This window comes from Anomaloglossus baeobatrachus, chromosome 1, assembly GCF_048569485.1.
Source record: "Anomaloglossus baeobatrachus isolate aAnoBae1 chromosome 1, aAnoBae1.hap1, whole genome shotgun sequence".
Taxonomy (NCBI): domain Eukaryota; kingdom Metazoa; phylum Chordata; class Amphibia; order Anura; family Aromobatidae; genus Anomaloglossus; species Anomaloglossus baeobatrachus.
Genome location: NC_134353.1, coordinates 259788815 through 259809786, shown reverse-complemented (window position 1 = coordinate 259809786; position 20972 = coordinate 259788815). Strand labels below are relative to the sequence as shown.

General features: G+C 45.9%; 1 protein-coding gene and 1 long non-coding RNA gene across 5 annotated transcripts in view; both read right to left on the bottom strand.

The window, feature by feature from the left end:
• Nucleotides 1-849: 849 nt before the first annotated feature.
• LOC142291713 (uncharacterized) lies at nucleotides 850-3937 on the bottom strand. 2 transcript variants are annotated; one of them, XR_012750531.1, is made up of 4 exons: nucleotides 2674-3937; nucleotides 2498-2576; nucleotides 1953-2399; nucleotides 850-1829 (listed from the first exon to the last, which is right to left on the bottom strand). It is a non-coding gene; the product is annotated as an uncharacterized LOC142291713 (long non-coding RNA). The 2 variants fall into 2 exon arrangements; XR_012750530.1 differs by having other exon boundaries at nucleotides 2498-3937.
• A 549-nt stretch (nucleotides 3938-4486) lies between these two features.
• Nucleotides 4487-20972, bottom strand: part of SEC24B (SEC24 homolog B, COPII component) — a 153133-nt gene continuing 136647 nt past the window's right edge. For all 3 annotated transcript variants that reach the window (XM_075349283.1, XM_075349292.1, XM_075349302.1), the window contains 3 exons: nucleotides 14428-14520; nucleotides 13210-13313; nucleotides 4487-5143 (listed from right to left, as the gene is read on the bottom strand). In XM_075349283.1, coding sequence (XP_075205398.1) covers nucleotides 5029-5143; nucleotides 13210-13313; nucleotides 14428-14520 — 312 coding nt within the window. In that variant the 3' untranslated portion in view covers nucleotides 4487-5028. The remainder of the gene's footprint in view (nucleotides 5144-13209; nucleotides 13314-14427; nucleotides 14521-20972) is intronic.

The following is a 20972-nucleotide window of genomic DNA, read 5'->3' as shown; positions in this document are numbered from 1 at the left end:
GAAGTTTTTTTTCATCGTGCTTATGGCCATTGCACAGTACAAGTTTGTAGCGGTTGATATAGGTGCCTATGGCCGCTCAAATGACTCCCAAGTCTATAAAATGTCAGCAATGGGGCGTCAGTTATATGGGAACATCTTTAATTTTCTAACAGCACAACCGCTTCCTCACACCTCTGAGCCACCAATGCCATTTGTGTTTGTTGGAGATTAAGCCTTCCAACTGTCTGAACACCTACTAAAGCCATACTCAAGCAGTGGCTTGACAACAAAAAAAGTCTTCAACCATTGGTGATTACGAGCGCGAAGACTAGTGGAGTGCGCTTTTTGTATTCTGTCCTCCAAATGGCGAGTATTGTTGACCGCGATTAACCTACAGACTGAAACTGTTGATAAGGTGGTTAAAGCGTATTTGGTCCTGCACAATTTCGTAATTTCTAAGGAACAGCTTGCCATAGATGAGAATGTTGAACAAACTACTTTGAGTGATTTTACTAATCTTACTTTTAGAAGTAGTATCGTAGTGTCTAGAATGAGGGACAATTTGCTGATTACTTTAGGTCACCTCAAGGACGAGTTGAATGGCAGGATAACATGATTTGATCTTTGTATGTATACTACCAAACTTGTTGCATTTGTAATATTTCTGATTACACTGAGTGGTTAAAACAGTTTTGTACCTTACCTTGTAAACTTTTTTACCTTTTTACCCAAATTTTACCTTGATACCCAAAGTATTTTACCTTTGCCAAAATTATTTAACCTTACGATTACCAAGTTAATTAATAAATGAAACACAATAAAGCATTTAAACAAAGATTTTTTTATTACATAACAATTATAGATTCATAAAGTTTGGGGTGGAGATATTACTGGAGGGGCTGGGGGTGTCAGAAGGGAACACTTGGACAGTGGGAGTATGGAGGGTGGAAGGTCGTGGTGGTGAAGAAACACAACTAAGAAAAGGTGAAGTGGTGGTGGAGAAACCAAGAGGAAAAACAGGAGATGGGATTTGGTAAGGATTGAGGGGTGGAGTGGAGGGATTGGGAGACAGAAGAGGTTGTGGGTGGAGAAGAGGCTTGCAGCAGGATGGGTGTGGAAGGAGACTGGTGGTACTGGGCAGGGAGTACAGGTAGGGCAGAAAGTACAGATTGGGCAGGGAGTGGAGGCACAGATGGCGTGATTGGGAACTGTTACGGGGCCGGATGCTGGTATTGTACAGGAGGGGGAGGAGTTACAGTGGCTGGAGGGGGGCCGGTGTGGGAGGTATAACAGGGGTGGGTGAAGGGGGTTGGGAGCTAACCTGTGCTAGAGCAAACTAGCAGGCTTGCATTACATGCATCTGCTGGTCAGGAGAAAGTTTTTCCATGCGCGTGAGTACTGCCTGGAAAAAACAATAATTTGGCGACTTACTTGCATCTAAATGCATCAACTCGTGCATACTGTTCTGCATGAGGCCAAAACCAGCACTCGTTTGTTCAGACAGCAGTTTGAGTGTGATCTGAATGGCTGCATTTAGATGCAAGAACTCGGGCGCATAGCTCCTATCCTGACCCCTCTGGTGATGCCGCCAAGAACCCAAAGGTGTTCTACTGAGGGCAGCAGTGTCAGAGGGGTGGGGTAGGGGAAAAGCTACCTAGTCACCAGCAACTTCATGTAATGAAGTCTGACCAGATGCACCAGCGCTGGTGGATGGGACCGAGGGACCAGATGTGAGGGAAGGCAAAGAAGGTGCAGATGGGTCGGGTCTGTCCAAGTGTTCCCCAGAGGCAGACTCCTGTGGGATCGCTCCAGAAGGGTTCGACTCTTGCTCCCGAGTGCTGCAGACGGTGCTGTGGTAGAAAGAAAAAAAAAATTGTCGTTATTATATTGCTATTTCTTGGCCCTGGCTGAAACCCAAAAAAGGTTACACATGTAAACAGTTTTACTTAGTACATGTTGTGGGGAATATTTACCTTCTGCACACCATAGTTGTCCAGAGGAACGATAGAGCCCTTGCATATTTTCACTTTGATATGTGTCTTCCGGATCCACTCTGGGCCTGCATCTCTTTATTGAACTCCTTCTTGAAGCGATCCCGTATTGACCGCCACCGCTTCTGAACTTTTTGCCCTGGAAAGTAAAAGCACAAATTAGGTATACAACACATTACATCCTGCAACATAACCTAATGAACTGTGAATACTTATGCCCTTGATTCTGTGCCTGAGCATCAAGGTCCTGCTAATCTTCTACCACTGCATGGCATTACTTCCTCCCAGATCCGACGGATAACAACTGCATCTGTGTGGCAGCAGTCCCCCATGTTCCACAGAGGCTCCCACTCTCGAACTTCATCGATGAGGAAGTCTGTCTATACATCCAGCCTCCTCATCGTCCGAATCGGGATCCTGCTGTGAACCCTGTTGAAAAAGACAAAAACAAAAATCATTACACTCAAATCATCAACATGGAGTAGAAAGTTTTAAAAAAAACAAACAAAAAAAAAACAAAAACGTACTCTCTGCTGACCGCCGCTCACGCAGACGACACTGGGAGGCGCTTAGAGGGCCTCTAGCTTGAGCCCTAGAACGGGAAGTCTAAAAATAAACAAAAAAAACAAAACCAAACATTATTGATTGGATGTGTTGGGTGTACTGTGATGATGTTTCTGCGATGCATGTAAAAGAAACATACCCGGAGCGGGCGTGCAGAGTGTATTTCTCCACCCCGTTCGTCCCTTTCTGGAAGCACCTCTGATGCTTCAGCTTCCTGTTAAACAATAATTAATGCATTAGGTTTGATTTTTAAAAAAAGATGTTAAAAAAAACCCCTCAGTTCGCTGAGGACGTGAAGGAGGGCTCTCAGAAGAAGACAGTTTGAGCTGCTTGTGCTTGCTGTGCTGGCCATTAGAGCTGGCCTAGGCAACTTTCTGCAAGAAATACACACGATTGTACCTATCACAGACACCATTGCACAGTAAATACACTTTTTTCCCACATTAAAGCCCTAAAACCTTTTAAAAACAACCACAAAGTACCACAGGTGCTTTCCTGTGAGACATAACCCAACAATGTAAAAAGTTACCTTGGTGAAATTACACAACAGATGCAAAGGTTTTGGAACATTTTAATTTTTTTTTAAATCAGGCAAGGCAGGCAAGACCCTCCTTTGGTGGCAGGCAGGCAAGACCCTCCTTGAGTGGCAGGCAGGCAAGACCCTCCTTGAGTGGCAGGCAGGCAAGACCCTCCTTGAGTGTCAGGCAGGCAAGACCCTCCTTGAGTGGCAGGCAGGCAAGACCCTCCTTGAGTGGCAGGCAGGCAAGACCCTCCTTGAGTGGCAGGCAGGCAAGACCCTCCTTGAGTGGCAGGCAGGCAAGACCCTCCTTGAGTGGCAGGCAGGCAAGACCCTCCTTGGGTGGCAGGCAGGCAAGACCCTCCTTGGGTGGCAGGCAGGCAAGACCCTCCTTGGGTGGCAGGCAGGCAAGACCCTCCTTGGGTGGCAGGCAGGCAAGACCCTCCTTGGGTGGCAGGCAGGCAAGACCCTCCTTGGGTGGCAGGCAGGCAAGACCCTCCTTGGGTGGCAGGCAGGCAAGACCCTCCTTGGGTGGCAGGCAGGCAAGACCCTCCTTGGGTGGCAGGCAGGCAAGACCCTCCTTGGGTGGCAGGCAGGCAAGACCCTCCTAGCTGTCAGACAGGCAGGAAGGCAGGCAGGCAGGACCCTCCTGGGTGTCAGGCAGGCAAGCAGGACCTCTTGGTAGGTAGGCAGGCAGTCTGGAGATTGAGGAGTGAAGGGCTTTATATATCTTTCCAAATAGAGCCAAATTAAAGCACTCAGTAAAAGAAAACGGCACCCAGAGGCTTCCAGTGTAAAACACCCCGGATGGATCAGACGCAATGCGTTTTTTTGCCGGAGACAAAAAACTTTACATTCTGCATTCTTTCTGGCCGCCGGACAAGGACATTTTGCCGGAGCTGGCAAAAAATGGATAGAACGCAGAGCCATGCGGCAAAATCCGGCGCTAATGCAAGTCTATGAGGAAAAAAACGGAACCGGCTGCAGCAGACGCCGGAACAGTTTTTTCTGCAAAGCGCCGGATTGTGCCTGACGGCGAAAACCAGATGTGTGAAAGCAGTCTTAGAGAATATATTTCGCACGATCCACCAGGAGCAGTGGAACCACAGGAGGCCAACTAAGTGTGCAGTTGTATCTCTCAATGCCTAAATTTATTGGGCAGGAGAGTATTTCTTGAGGTGTACTTTATTGAAGTGGGCATGCTAGTAACACGCAAGTCAAGTTGTAGATCGAAAAGTTTACTTATAGTATTCACAGAAAAAAAATGGTATAATTACATTTACAATAAAGGGTCTAAAACTTTAATTGTTGGTCTTTAAAATAGATATTACTTGCATAAGTAGAAAACACATGGTCAAGCAAAATATGTTTAATTAATGTATCAGTCATAAATAAATCCAGAGTTATTTTACCAGAAAAGATTTTTTTAATATATATATATATATATATATCTGGGATAAATTTATCTGTAGAAGGATCTACATTCATCAAGATTTCACAAAGTCATTTGTTTAGTTACATTTTTACACTTTACAAATGCCTTCCTATATACATAATATAGTATAGCTCTATAGTCACACACGCAAGGTCATATCTTCCCGGTCAAGAATGCCAAAAGATCATAGACGTTTCTTCAAGATTAGTAAACACTGTATCACTGGTCTTTGGCTTCTCTTCATATCAGGAAGAGTAAATTTAGGGGAAAAAACAGTTGCAATCATTGAGGGGAAAAATGTAGTCATTCACAACATCACACAAAAGAAACACCGCACCAAAATGGCACACAACGCGACATACATAAATCTAAAATGTAAGCCGCAGAATGATGCCCATTCTGAAAGGCTTTGAAATTGTAGAAAAAACAAAAAAAAAAAGACTTTGGTGTGGCCTATTGAAAGGATTGATGTACACCAAAGGCAGGGACTCGGTATTGAGTGGAGCCATTTTTCAAGATGAGGGCTGCTCTGCAAATCCTTGTCACTTGCATATTTGTTGTTGTATGTGAAGTAAAAATTCATAGTAGGAGAAAGACGCCTCTGAACGGTCTTCAATTAAGTGTTGGAAAAATTCAGTCTTTCCAGCACTGTCGTCCCTGAAATGACAAAGATGAATTATTTCTATAAAGCAGAACAAGGCAAGTATTAAATTACTTTCTATTCACCCAACATTAACATTTTGTAGAAGGCTCAAGTGATAGAACTCATTTATTAAAACAAACTTTAGCGTATCCAAGAAAACTATTCCCACATAATGCATACATAAATTAATTCATCATACTTGCTACTAGACTTAGGACATACATTTCTGAGGATCTCACATCCTCAAGAGTGGTAAGATTCTGGATTTGGGAGATGTGACAAAATCGAAAGAAGTTCCAATTTATCACTAAAGTTTCAAACACAATTCTCAAGTGTCACAACATTTTTGCGCAATTTGTAGTCACAGTCAGTTCCAATATATATTTTTTAAAAGTAAGGGAAGCTTAGCCATGGTGGTCATGGCTCAAAATCACCATAATTTACGCCCCCAAAAAAATGGTGTGCGTTATGACAAAGTGCCCAAGTCTCTGATTGGAGTATATTTCGTTAGGTGGCGCATGCCAGATGAAAGATGTGCCACATTCATTAAACGGAATGCATTATTAAAAAATTACCTATAGTTTAAATCCGATTTATGTGTACAAGGGAGTCTGTCACCAGAATTTCACCCACCAAACTATTTATATGGGCAAGCAGCTCTTTCAAAGAGAAGTCCAGCAACACCTTTACATGGCCAGTCCGTCCCTCTGCTACTGGAAATTCAGTGTTTAAAGTTATATGCAAAATCGGCTGTAGAAGTGAAGCCTGTGTCACTCTATTCCCGCCTCCTCTTGCTTGACTGGCAGCCTTTATGCTGGTGTGACTTAAGGCAATGAGCCGTGTGTCAAACAGAAGAGGTGGCTCTGGGCAAGGAATAGGGCTGGAGTGACAGAGGCTTTAGATCCATCATAGTCTTTGTGCCTCATTTGCATATCGATTCAAACACCGATTTCTCAGCAACAGATGAATGGACTGGCCATGTAGAGATATTGCTGTACATGTATTTGAAAGTGTTAAATGAGCATACAAATAGTTTAAAGGGGTGAAATCCCGTTGTAAGAATCACTTTAAATATATATTTAAACATTTTAGACATTCATCCCATTTCACAATCTTGCAGTTTTTAAACTCCTAGCTTCCGGTTGTTTCCACATGTACATTAGCAGCAATGAATAGCGGGGGGGTGGGGGTGGGGGGGGGGGAAGGTCAGCTGTAACATCACCTATTGTGAATTGTAGATGCTGTGTATATAGGTAGGTGTTAGCTGTTATTGTTATCTGTCTCAGGCAATTTGGAGCATTGCTAAAAACTCACCAGTGTGTGAGTGTCTACCAATCTTACACTGTCCAATCATGGCTTAAGCTGGGTTTACACACTGCAACATCGCAAAGGACATCGCTGTAACGTCACCGGTTTGGTGACGCAATAGCGACCTCCCTAAGTCTCTGCTAAGTCTCTGGTGAGCGTTCAAACAGGCAAACCTGGCCAACAACTCAACAGCGATCCGGACCTGCAGAGCGACCTAGCTGGTTGTTTGGGGACGTTGATAAGCAGCCTTTTGAAAGGGAAGTTGCTAACAAAGTCGCTGCAAAGTCTTCACACACTGAAACTTCATGCTGCACAGCGGGAAACAAAGGACCTAGGAATGGTCCTGAACGATTTGTAACGATTACAACTTCACAGCAGGGGCCGGGTCGCTGATAGGTTTCACACACTGCAACATCGCAAACAACATCGCTATTGCGTCACAAAACCGGTGACGTTACAGTGATGTCGTTTGAGATGTTGCAGTGTGTAAACCCAGCTTTACTCTCTTTATATATGTATATACATACACTTAGAAGAAGGGAATTTTGTTTACTTACCGTAAATTCCTTTTCTTCTAGCTCCTATTGGGAGACCCAGACAATTGGGTGTACAGCTTCTGCCTCCGGAGGCCACACAAAGTATTACACTTTAAAAAGTGTAACCCCTCCCCTCTGCCTATACACCCTCCCGTGCATCACGGGCTCCTCAGTTTTGGTGCAAAAGCAGGAAGGAGGAAACTTATAAATTGGTCTAAGGTAAATTCAATCCGAAGGATGTTCGGAGAACTGAAAACCATGAACCAAAAGAAACGATTCAACATGAACAACATGTGTACACAAAAGAACAAACAGCCCGAAGGGAACAGGGGCGGGTGCTGGGTCTCCCAATAGGAGCTAGAAGAAAAGGAATTTACGGTAAGTAAACAAAATTCCCTTCTTCTTTGTCGCTCCATTGGGAGACCCAGACAATTGGGACGTCCAAAAGCAGTCCCTGGGTGGGTACTCTTACAGGTGGGCAACCGCCGCCTGAAGGACTCGCCTACCTAGACTGGCGTCTGCCGAAGCATAGGTATGCACCTGATAGTGTTTCGTGAAAGTGTGCAGACTAGACCAGGTAGCTGCCTGACACACCTGCTGAGCCGTAGCCCGGTGCCGCAATGCCCAGGACGCACCCACGGCTCTGGTAGAATGGGCTTTCAGCCCCAAAGGAAGCGGAAGCCCAGAAGAACGGTAGGCTTCAAGAATCGGTTCCTTGATCCACCGAGCCAAGGTTGACTTGGAAGCCTGCAAACCCTTACGCTGGCCAGCGACAAGGACAAAGAGCGCATCAGAACGGCACAGGGGCGCCGTGCGAGACACGTAGAACCGGAGTGCTCTCACCAGATCTAATGAGTGCAAATCCTTTTCACATTGGTGAACTGGATTAGGGTAAAATGAAGGTAAGGAGATATCCTGATTGAGATGAAAAGGAGATACCACCTTAGGGAGAAATTCCGGGACAGGACGCAGAACCACCTTATCCTGGTGAAAAACCAGGAAGGGGGCTTTGCATGACAGCGCTGCCAGCTCCGACACTCTACGGAGCGATGTAACTGCCACTAGAAATGCCACCTTCTGCGAAAGACGTGATAAAGAGACATCCCGCAGCGGCTCGAAAGGTGGTTTCTGAAGAGCCGTTAGCACCCTGTTAAGGTCCCAGGGTTCCAGCGGACGCTTGTAAGGTGGGACTATGTGGCAAACTCCCTGCAGAAACGTGCGGACCTGCGGAAGCCTGGCTAGACGCTTTTGAAAAAATACGGATAGCGCCGATACTTGTCCCTTGAGAGAGCCGAGAGACAAACCCTTGTCCATTCCGGATTGAAGGAATGAAAGAAAAGTGGGTAAGGCAAAAGGCCAGGGAGCAAAACCATTACCAGAGCACCAGGATAAGAAGATCCTCCAAGACCTGTGATAGATCTTGGCGGACGTTGGTTTCCTGGCCTGTCTCATGGTGGCAATGACATCTTGAGATAACCCTGAAGACGCTAGGAGCCAGGACTCAATGGCCACGCAGTCAGGTTGAGGGCCACAGAATTCAGATGGAAAAACGGCCCTTGTGACAGCAAGTCTGGGCGGTCTGGGAGCGCCCACGGTTGACCCACCGTGAGATGCCAAGATCCGGGTACCACGACCGCCTCGGCCAATCTGGAGCGTCGAGAATGGCGCGACGACAGTCGGACCTGATTTTGCGCAGCACTCTGGGCAGCATCGCCAGAGGGGGAAATACATAAGGCAGTCGAAACTGCGACCAATCCTGAACTAATGCGTCCGCCGCCAGAGCTCTGTGATCTTGAGACCGTGCCATGAATGCCGGGACTTTGTTGTTGTGCCGTGACGCCATGAGATCGACGTCCGGCGTTCCCCAGCGGCGACAGATCTCTCGAAACACGTCTGGGTGAAGAGACCATTCCCCCGCGTCCATGCCCTGGCGACTGAGAAAGTCTGCTTCCCAGTTTTCTACGCCCGGGATGTGAACTGCGGAGATGGTGGAGGCTGTGTCCTCCGCCCACAGCAGAATCCGCCGGACTTCCTGGAAGGCTTGACGGCTGCGCGTGCCGCCCTGGTGGTTGATGTACGCGACCGCCGTGGCGTTGTCCGACTGTATGCGGATCTGCCTGCCCTCCAGCCACCGATGGAACGCCTTTAGGGCTAGATACACTGCCCTTATCTCCAGAACATTGATCTGAAGTGAGGACTCTGTCGGAGTCCAGGTTCCCTGAGCCCTGTGGTGGAGAAAAACCGCTCCCCACCCTGACAGACTCGCGTCCGTCGTGACCACAGCCCAGGATGGGGGCAGGAAGGATTTTCCCTGCGACAGAGAAGTGGGAAGAAGCCACCACTGAAGAGAGGTTTTGGCTGCAAGGGAAAGAGAGACGTTCCTGTCTAGGGACGTCGACCTCCTGTCCCATTTGCGGAGAATGTCCCATTGGAGTGGGCGCAGATGAAACTGCGCGAAGGGGACTGCCTCCATTGCTGCCACCATCTTCCCCAGGAAGTGCATGAGGCGCCTCAAGGGGTGTGACTGGCCCCGAAGAAGAGATTGCACCCCTGTCTGCAGCGAAAGCTGTTTGTCCAGCGGTAGCTTGACTATCGCTGAGAGAGTATGAAACTCCATCCCGAGGTAAGTCAGTGATTGGGTCGGTGTCAACTTGGACTTTGGGAAATTGATGATCCACCCGAACCGCTGGAGAGTCTCCAGAGCGACGGTCAGGCTGTGTTGACACGCCACCCGGGAGGGTGTCCTGACTAGGAGATCGTCTAAGTAAGGGATCACCGAGTGGCCCTGAGAGTGTAGGACCGCCACAACGGATGCCATGACCTTGGTGAAGACCCGTGGGGCTGTCGCCAGGCCGAAAGGCAGTGCCACGAACTGAAGGTGTTCGTCCCCGATGGCGAAATGCAGGAAGCGTTGATGCTCGGGTGCGATCGGCACATGAAGATAAGCATCCTTGATGTCGATTGATGCTAGGAAGTCTCCTTGTGACATCGAAGCGATGACCGAGCGGAGAGATTCCATCCGAAACAGTCTGGTTCTCACGTGTCTGTTGAGCAGTTTGAGATCCAGAACAGGACGGAATGATCCGTCCTTTTTTGGCACCACGAACAAGTTGGAGTAAAAACCGCGACCACGTTCCTGAAGGGGAACGGGGATCACAACTCCTTCTGTCTTCAGAGCGTCCACCGCCTGAAAAAGTGCATCGGCTCGCTCGGGGGGCGGAGATGTTCTGAAGAAACGAGTCGGAGGACGAGAGCTGAACTCTATCCTGTAACCGTGAGACAGAATGTCTCTCACCCATCGGTCTTGGACATGTGGCCACCAGGCGTCGCAAAAGCGGGAGAGCCTGCCACCGACCGAGGATGCGGTTTGGGGAGGCCGAAAGTCATGAGGAGGCCGCCTTGGAGGCAGTGCCTCCGGCGGTTTTTTGGGGACGTGACTTAGACCGCCACGCATAAGAGTTCCTCTGGCCCTTCTCTGGCCTGTTGGACGAGGAGGATTGGGACTTGGCTGAGGGCCGAAAGGACCGAAACCTCGATTGTATTTTCCGTTGCTGAGGTCTCTTCGGTTTGGACTGGGGTAAGGATGAGTCCTTTCCCTTGGATTCCTTAATAATTTCATCCAATCGCTCGCCAAACAATCGGTCGCCAGAAAACGGCAAACCGGTTAAGAACTTCTTGGAAGCAGAGTCTGCCTTCCATTCGCGTAGCCACATGGCCCTGCGGACTGCCACCGAATTAGCGGATGCTACCGCTGTACGGCTAGCAGAGTCCAGGACGGCGTTCATGGCGTAGGACGAAAAAGCCGACGCCTGAGAAGTCAAAGACGCAACTTGCGGAGCAGAGGTACGTGTGACCGCATTAATCTCAGACAGACAAGCTGAGATAGCTTGGAGTGCCCACACGGCTGCAAAGGCCGGGGCAAAAGACGCGCCTGTGGCTTCATAGATGGATTTCACCAGGAGCTCTATCTGCCTGTCAGTGGCATCCTTGAGCGATGAGCCATCTGCAAATGATACTACAGATCTAGCCGCCAGTCTAGAGACTGGAGGATCCACCTTGGGACATTGAGCCCAACCCTTAACTACGTCAGAGGGGAAGGGGTAACGTGTGTCATTAAGGCGCTTAGTAAAGCGCTTGTCCGGAAATGCTCTGTGCTTCTGGACAACATCTCTGAAGTTAGAGTGATCGAAAAACGCACTCCGTGTACGTTTGGGAAACCTAAACTGGTGTTTCTCCTGCTGCGAAGCCGACTCCTCTATAGGTGGAGTTGGGGGAGAAAGATCTAGCACCTGGTTGATGGACGCTATAAGGTCATTTACTATGGCGTCCCCTTCAGGTGTATCAAGATTGAGAGCAACGTCAGGGTCAGAGCCCTGAGCTGCGACATCCGCCTCATCCTCCAGAGAGTCCTCAAGCTGAGACCCCGAGCAGCGTGAGGAAGTCGGGGAAGATTCCCAGCGAGCCCGCTTAGCCGGTCTGGGACTGTGGTCCGTGCCGGAGTCCTCCACGTGAGACCTAAGGGCCACCCCGGGAGCACGCTGCAGCGCAGACCGAGAGGGGCCTGGAGGCGATGATCCAACAGTGCCCGGGGCCTGTGTAAGGACCGATCTGGACTGCAAGGCTTCTAGTAGCTTAGAAGACCATTTGTCCATAGACTGAGCCATGGATTGTGAAAGCGACTCAGAGAGTTTCTCAGCAAAAACTGCAAACTCTGTCCCTGCCACCTGGACAGGGGAAGCAGGCGGTTCTGCCTGAGCCGAGGGTCCCACTAGTGCCCGAGGCTCCGGCTGAGCGAATGCAACAGGGGCCGAGCATTGCTCACAGTGAGGGTAGGTGGAACCTGCAGGTAACATAGCCGCACAAGAGGTACAGGTTGCAAAATAACCCTTTGCCTTAGCGCCCTTGCTCCTTGTGGACGACATGCTGTTGTCTCCTAGGAGAGTGATCACTGAGGGTATATAGCCAAAAGCAAAACAACTCGGCCGAACAGAGAAAATTATATATATATATATATATATATATATATATATATATATATATATATATATATATATATATATATATATATATATATATATATATATATATAACACTTCGGCACCCTAGGGGGACCAGCACCGGGTGACCGGTGTGGCTTACCGACCGCCCAAAGCGGTGTGTGTTTACCAGATTCCCTGCCTTGGGCCTCCCAGAGCTGCAGAGCTCGTTCCTGAAATCCTCCACCGGCAGAATGTGTTGTAAAAATGTCTGCCGGAGCTCTCAGGGGAGGAGGGAGCCGTGGGCGGCGACTAGTAAAGTGCGGGAATCTGGTGCCCCACAGTGATCAGTGAGGGGGGGGGGAGGAAACCTAAAGTATGCTCCAGCCGTCACTGCCGACGTCAGGTCGACCGTCCCGCCCTTACCCCTGACTGGCAGGCCCGGGGGCGGGAGTTATGGTACTAGGCCGCATGAAGCCGGGGACTAAATTTAATACCGCGGCCGACAAACAGGCGCGGTCGGCGCGGAAGTCCCGGTCGTCACAAAACCAGCAGCAGCTGCAGCGTCTGTGAAACAAGCGCTCCATGCACCGTCCCCATGGGGACACAGAGTACCTTTGGTTGCAGGGCCCTGTCCCTGATGATACAAAGTCTCCTGTCCGGCAGATTCCCACAGGGGCTGCGGAGGGAGCCCGGTCCCAGTGAATGGATGACCGGTTAGGATCCCACTTCTCCCAGAGCCTCTAAGGGATGGTGAAGGAAAACGGCATGTGGCTCCAGCCTCTGTACCTGCAATGGGTACCTCAACCTTAACAGCACCGCCGACTTAGTGGGGTGAGAAGGGAGCATGCCGGGGGCCCTCTTTTCTTCCAACCGATAAAATCAGCAGCTGCTGCTGACTAAAATGGGAGCATGAGTGGATGTGTGCCTCCTTCCACACAAAGCTTAAAACTGAGGAGCCCGTGATGCACGGGAGGGTGTATAGGCAGAGGGGAGGGGTTACACTTTTTAAAGTGTAATACTTTGTGTGGCCTCCGGAGGCAGAAGCTATACACCCAATTGTCTGGGTCTCCCAATGGAGCGACAAAGAAACACCTTTTTGTCAAGAAGAATGGTAACAAGCAGCTTTCAATTTATCCATCCTTTTCTAGAAGGAATAACAGAGGAACTGCACAAAACAGATCTAAAAAATAGATGTTGCAAAACTGGTATTTCATGGAAAAGAATAGTAAAAAAAATCTCCTCAAAACACATACTCACTTTAGTACATACAAAACAGGGTTTAAAGGACTGTCTTGCGTAAGCCATGATATAAAATTTCTTGTTCTTTCAGATGCCACGGTGTCCAACTCTGGAAGCTGGGTCTGCAAAAGAAAACACCTGCATCAAACAAACAAACTGCCCTGCACTCAGTAAAAGGAGGATAGAGGTGCACGAGAAAATAGGGGATTACCCTAAGTCACAACAATAAAAAATTCACCGCACTCTCAAGTAGCTTGATGCAGAAGAAAAAGCATTTATTTTTCAATTTTTCATACAAGTGATAAAGAAGAACACTGTGAGCGACATGTCTTGCACTGACGTTTCGACCCTCCCGGGTCTTTATCAAATGGTCGCTTATGGTCCAGGATGGAGACACGAGGATGAGCGTGATGGCAGCTGACAAGCACATTAATTCTCATGCCTCCATCCTGAGATGTATTTACCTCTCCACTGGTTTAGGTTGCCTGGGACACAGACCATAATTCTTTTACAACCCAAGACCATGAGAAAAGCTGTTAACACCCACCCTATACCACCAGAAAGAAGTTACTACTTATTTTTATTGCTGAAAATTGATGGGGTCATAACAACCCCCCCACCAAAAATAATTTAAAAAAACCCACGGTAAATTATGCACTTCAAACTCTTTATAAATCGTATGGGATCTTTTCAGACGAATATTCAACAATCAACTAGTGATAGCTACACTAGCGATATCACTTATAAAAGTAGAGATATTGCTTTAACGGGTTAATGATTCTTATACCATTAATGTTTATCACGGCTCGGGAAATTAAATGTTTCAAGACTACAGGGAGGATTAAAAATCCATATTAATTAAGTATATGGGATTAGATAAAAAATGTGTGCTGCACATTCTGTTGCCAATATGCCTCTATACTTATTTCTTATCTGTAGCAATGTTATAGTTTACCCATCAAAACCATTGTAATTAAAACAGAAGACTCCCCAAGGTCTGTAAAAACAAAATTAACTGGTAGTTCTGTGCTGGATCTAATACTGCTCTTCCAGCAATCAAGTGATCGCCGGACCAAATGAAAGTAATGAGTGTTGTGCAACTACAGGCAGAGGAGGAAAGATTATTTAAAAAAATAAGCTGCCATGCAGATTACTTGTGGTTTTAGGATTTTGACTGCAATCGCATTTCAACAGCGATGGTAAAATGACCAAAAATATATGCATACTTGTACTTACCATTTTTTGCGGCACTGATGCATAGTTAGGAAACCCTAGAACATCCTTCAAAAAATTAGTGTCACAATTCCTTCCAACCCAGAGGTAAAGTGTCTATAGAAGAAAAAAAATATAAAAAATCAGATTTAGAGAGATTACACGTTCGTTGTAAAATGCTACAAAATGTGATGATGAAATACAGAATACAAGTACATGTCTACATTGTAAGGCATTTTCTATCGGGTATGTGCGCACGTTGCTTTTTACCTGCTTTTTACCCGCTTTTTTGCTGCTTTTTCTTCTGCGCTGTTTAATGCCAAAATGGATGTGTTCTTCTATTCAAGCAAAGTCTATGGGAATTTGGGTTTCTTGTTCACACTATGTTGTTCAAAATGCTGCCTTTTTGTGGCAGAACTTTGGTCAAAAACTCAGCTTTGCAGTGCAAAACCCAAATGGCAAAAACAATTGACATGTTGCTTCTTTGAAAAGCTGAGTTTTTGACCAAAGTTCTGCCTCAAAAAGGCAGCATTTTGAACAACATAGTGTGAACAAGAAACCCAAATTCCCATAGACTTTGCTTGAATAGAAGAACACATCCATTTTGGCATTAAACAGCGCAGAAGAAAAAGCAGCAAAAAAGCAGGTAAAAAGCAACGTGCGCACATACCCTGAGTAACTTCTAACTAAATCTACAGTGAAGTCTCATTTCTACAATTTATATGTTTGGAGCACTCGAAATTACCAAACCCTTACACAGAGAAGACATGATAACACAAGGCCTATATATAAATATATATACTCACATAAAAAATAAACAGACACGACACTCAAATAATTTTGATGGTACTAAATGGCTGTGACATTTATTAAAGGTTAAATAACTTATTAAAAATTCTCAATAACCAGTAAATAAACCAAATCTTTATTAATCAATCCATAACCACAGTCCATAAACCAGTCCGCCAGCAAAGTTGACGACTTTTCCCAAACACCAAGGACTAACAGGCCTTGGCTCACCCCACTAATAAACATCACAGCCATTTTTCAAGGCAATTTTGAAGTCCCAAATTGAAAATGTCTAAACAAACATTTGAAAGATGGACTAAATCTTCCCTGTAAAAACCGCTCTATACCCTTCAAGGTCCACAACAGGTCTGTATGTCGACCCATTCAAAATTGGTAAACATTTTTCCATAGCGCGGTTTTACCTTTTTTGAATTTGCTCCCTAAACCTCAACCTACCACAATTCCACTGTAAGCAGGGAACGACTTCGGAAAAGATCAAATCCGCTTGAGGAAACCAAGTCTAAATGATTGATAAATCCCTTCGCATAGCTGCATTTAAATCCAAAGTCTTCACTTTCCCAATCTCATTCTCACCCAAATGCAAAATGATCAAATTAGGAGAGGGCCACAGAGTTTTTAAACAAGACATTTCTTGCATCAATCCATCCCATCTCATTCCTCAAACACTATACCATAATATGTTAAAATGTTCCAGATTGATAGCTAAATTGTCTCCATAAACACCTTCCTGCCGCTCTTCTCTTGGCCCAAAAAAATTTAAGAATGTCCCACTACCCAAATGACAATGGAACCTGAAATAAAAAGAAATATGATGAACATTTACACTAAAAAGTTTGGACGGACATAAATTCTATAACGCTTGGATCACCCATCTACCAATACCCATGATTTTGCTTGCTGGTAACCCCCTTCTAGCTGCCCCCTATATGAAATGAATGGAAGGATAACCTGAGATGCCCCAAGTTCAGCTTACGCAAGCACTTTTTAAAAACAGAATTGAAAAACAGTTAAAGTAATTTCATCCTGATGGAGCAGGAACTCCTCCATCAGATGAAGGTCTAATTTTCAGCCAATTGTCGACGTTGGATATGGGACAGACAACCGAATGCTTTATCCTAACCTAATGCAGACCTGTGTCCCAAAGCTCTCTTGGTCGGACTTTGACCTCCTAATAAAAATGACCTACGATTTATTATTAACATAAACATCTGAAAACTTCAAGCCTCACAACCTGGTCCTACTCACAGAAACTAATTCGCTAATTCTAAAAGCTCCAAAATACACTAACACAAACGCCACTCTAAAAAACGTTGACTCAAACATTAAAACAGATGGCAACGTATACCACAATACCATTAATAAGTCAACTAAAATATGCCTACGGTTATCCGGCATCCACATATTCAGACCTTGCAATGCCTGTTGAACTGGGAAAAAACTTTTTAAATGACAAAAAACAGTGTAGCTTAAAAAAAAATGATACACCCGAAAAAATATTAGAGACCGACCCTACAGCTAAATTCTTCTTGACAAAAATTCCAAAAAACCGAGCGCCAATCTCACATTGCCCTGAAAACAATCAGCTTTGCATAGAGCACAAAAATTCTGCCATTCTAACCATGCGGCCGAATATCTGGCCCATGTTGAATCAGCCACCGACCTCTTAATGACCGAAGGGATTAATCCACCACTACACTCCAAAAATTCTCCGGGCAAAGACTTCCAAGAGGAATCGCCTTTGGGGTAATACAAAGAAGATCCTCTTGATCCTGCTGAGAAAGAGCATTACTCAACTCATTACTCCTACCTGACTCAAACCGCGCTTTAACCCAAATGTTATGCTTAAGGCAAGATAAAACTAAATGCCTCAAAATCTTAATTCCCCAACAACACCAAGCTGACATAGTATTAATGGAGAACACCAGATTCTTATCTGATAACACTAAAATCCTCCGATTTGCAAACTTAGAACCCCAAACCAAAGATTAAGACCAAAACTGGGAATAAAGACAAAGCTGTAACACTACCCGACACACTGCCAACCATCATGCCAAAAATCCAACAAAAATTCACCTTGACAAAAAAACACCAAAGCCAGACCTATTATAAATCAAACAACAACTGCAACTCGTCCGAACTCCTAAAACTCCTAAACTCCTGTTGCCAAACTGCACTACCATTAAAATTCCTGCAAAAATAAAGCCACATAACCAAATCCTCCTTAAGCTGTTGAGACAAACGAATATGCAAATCCGGTGACAGAACTCCTTTAGTGGCCTCGTATAACCGTCTAGAAAAGACCCCTGCCCATCGGAAAAATCCGTTAACTAAAATTCAAAAGCCCTAACAATGACTGCAGGTTCTTCAGAGTTGTCTTTTTGCTGCCAATCATGCTCAAAAGCTCCACTTTCAGCTTAGCAACTTTATCCTGAGGCAACCTACATTCCATCTTGTTAGAGTCAGTGGTGATGCCCAAAAATTCCAAACACTGACAGGGCAAAGTTGTCTTCTCTTCAGCAATAGGAATGCCAAACAAACATCAACTCCCGAAATTTTAATAACCTCCTTAAGCAATCCTCAGACTCTGCTCCACCAACAAACAAAATTATCTAAATAACATAATATTTTACCCCTACCACCTTCAACCTTAACTGCCCAATGTAAAAACGATGAAAAAGATTCAAAATAAAAGCAGGAAAGAGAAAAACCCATCGGGGGGCATTTATAAAAAAAAAATAATGCCCTCTAAACTGAAAACCCAGGGAATTGAAACCCAATGAATTCACTGGTAACAACTTGAATGCGGATTGTATGTCAGATTTAGCCATTAAAGACACTCTACCTGCTTCCCTTAACAAATCAACAGCTTGATCAAATGAGTACTTAACAGAAACTACATTAGCGTCCATCTCATCAAAGAACCATATCTTGGGAAAGATAAGTGGTGAATTAGACGAAAACTACCCTTTTTCTTAGGGACTAAGGGGTACTTCACACACAGCGAGATCGCTACTGAGATCGCTGCTGAGTCACGTTTTTTGTGACCTCATTAGCGATCTCGCTGTGTGTGACACTGAGCAGCGATCTGGCCCCTGCTGTGAGATCACTGCTCGTTACACACAGTGCTGGTTCGTTTTTTTATTGTTGCTCTCCCGCTGATAAGCACACATTGCTGTGTGTGACAGCGAGAGAGCAACAATCTTGAATGTGAAGGGAGCAGGAGCCGGCATCTGACAGCCTGCGGTAAGCTGTAACCAAGGTAAACATCGGGTAACCAAGGTGGTTACCCGATATTTACCTTCGTTACCAGCCTCCGCAGCTCTCACGCTGCCAGTGCCTGCTCCCTGCACACGCTAAGTTAAGCGGTGTGTGCTGGTAACTAAGGTAAACATCGGGTAACCATACCCAATGTTTACCTTAGTTACCAGTGTCTGCAGCTTCCAGACGCCGGCTCCGTGCAAGCGCAGCGTTGCTTGCACGTCGCTGCTGGCTGGGGGCTGGTCACTGGTGAGATCTGCCTGTTTGACAGCTCACCAGCGACCATGTAGCGATGCAGCAGCGATCCTCACCAGGTCAGATCGCTGCAGCATCGCTAAAGTGTGAAGGTACCCTAACCCAAGCGGAGAAAGCCTGAAGTTTGTGAACGGGGGATTAATTAAAGGGCCAGCTACCCTACCTAACTGAATCTTCTTTAATACCTTGGAAGCGACCACAAATTCAAACTTGCTCACTGAAGGCAGATTCTCCACTGAAACACACCCTGACCCTTTAAATTTAGGAACAAAAAACCCGTTCACAAAACCATCAAAAATTAAATTAGCCTTCTGTCTGTCTGGATAACGTCCTAACCATCCCAGCATGCTTTGTAATATCACTGGTGTCCCTGCTTTTAAAAATGGATTCCTTAGTGTTGTGTTGCTGACGTGCACCCTGGTTCTGTTTTTTGAAACATTTGAAGACCGTATGATTGTCCGAGCAGAAGGAGCATTCATGCAGAAATCTGCAATTAGATGTAAATTTACATGTCGACTCGTTGAATGCGAAACAGAAACCTCTTAACAATAGGATTATTCTGAGACAATCTATTAAAATTACCCCTTTGAGGAAGCTCAGCTTAAGATTTAGCCAAAGACTGACGTCTTTTTGGCCCCATTGCTTATTCCGGTGGATGGCTAACTTTTGACGAAAACTCTCGTCATAATTCAGCCATGCAATTCCACCGAAACTGCGATAAGCTTTCAAAATGCTATCTAGGTGTTGAAAAAGACCAGAACAAACCGCCGGGTTCTTTTCCCCCAATACTGAAGAAAAACTAAACAATGCTTGAAGCAAATTATAAAAAAAATCATAGGGACCCTTCTTTTTATCATCCAACTCTGTCTTCTCGTCCTTCTTAACTATATCTCTATTCGACCGAAGCAGAGAAAACAAATTAATAAAATCCCCTTTATAAATCTTATCTTTAACTGGCTGCGGCAAATGAAACCCCAGGGGAGACAAGTCACATGTCAAGGTCTCTTTAAATAAAATTGCCAGGCAATGACATTGACTCCTGACTACCACTAAAGCCTGCATTACTCTCCCTAGCCATTGCCTCTCCTGCTAACATATCACCTTCCTTACTACTGATTCTAAACTAAAAAGGTAGAGGGCCAGCACACGAGAGACAAGGGGACATTGATCATCTCACTCTTTCCTCTGCTCTGCGATCCTTGGCACTCTTCTGGACGTCCAGCTTCCTCAGCAGAGCTGTGCCTCCGGCTCCTGTCCCTGGCTTCGGCTGGCACATCCTACTCTTCAGACGGGGACTCAGACCACTCTTCTAGCCTCTGAAATGATCCGTGCCGGTGAGGCCCTGCTGCATTCAGGATTCTCAAATCCCTGGGTCGTCGCCGACTAGATGACGCACTCTTCCTCTTCCTGGCTGCTCTACTCGGCACAGAATGATGAAGTGCTTCAGCAGCCAGGATAGGCGGGGCCTCTTCAGCTTTGGCTCTTACTTTGTTTTCTCCTGATGCAGCTGGAGGGAAGCTGTGACGCAGGGACTGCCTTCTTTCCGGGATCTCCGCTGTCAGCGCTGCCATCTCTTCCGGTGAGCTGGATAACCGTGGTGTCACATTCCATAGATTCTTGTGCTTCTGCTTGTGCTTCTGCTGGCTGCCTAAATATGTGACTCTTCAGATTTTGTGTTATACCATGCCTGATGAAGAGACCTGAGTAGTCTCGAAAGCTTGCAATTATTACCATCTTTTCAGTTAGCCATTAAAAGGTATCAACCACTGAGGACTTTCTGTTCTTTTAAACAAAATTTTTTTAGACGCCTCCAGGCATTGTCTCAGCCAGGCTTCGCTGTCGTCTTCACTCGCCCTCTTTATCAGCTACTGCAGCAGGCTTTCCATCAGCTGTTCTTCTTGATCTTCAAAATTTTGACAGCCAGCTGATGGAAAGTTGCTGCTTTTATACACAAATTTCCCGCACTTTCTAACAACTGACCAATCAGCTGATAGAAAAAAAAAACGGGAGCGCAAAACTGGAATAAACTGGTTCTGACCAGACTCCACATGGCTACCAACTAATTATTATTAACCCTTCACACACCTAACCTTTAAAATCCTTTATGCATAGAAAATAACTACTTCCATTAAACAATGATAAGGCCTGTGCCATCATGCGTTCGCAAGGCATACTAGATACCATGCTCTGAACATTACTTCTTAGAAAGGCACACTTAAAAAAAACTAGAGCAGCAATGCCCGGCA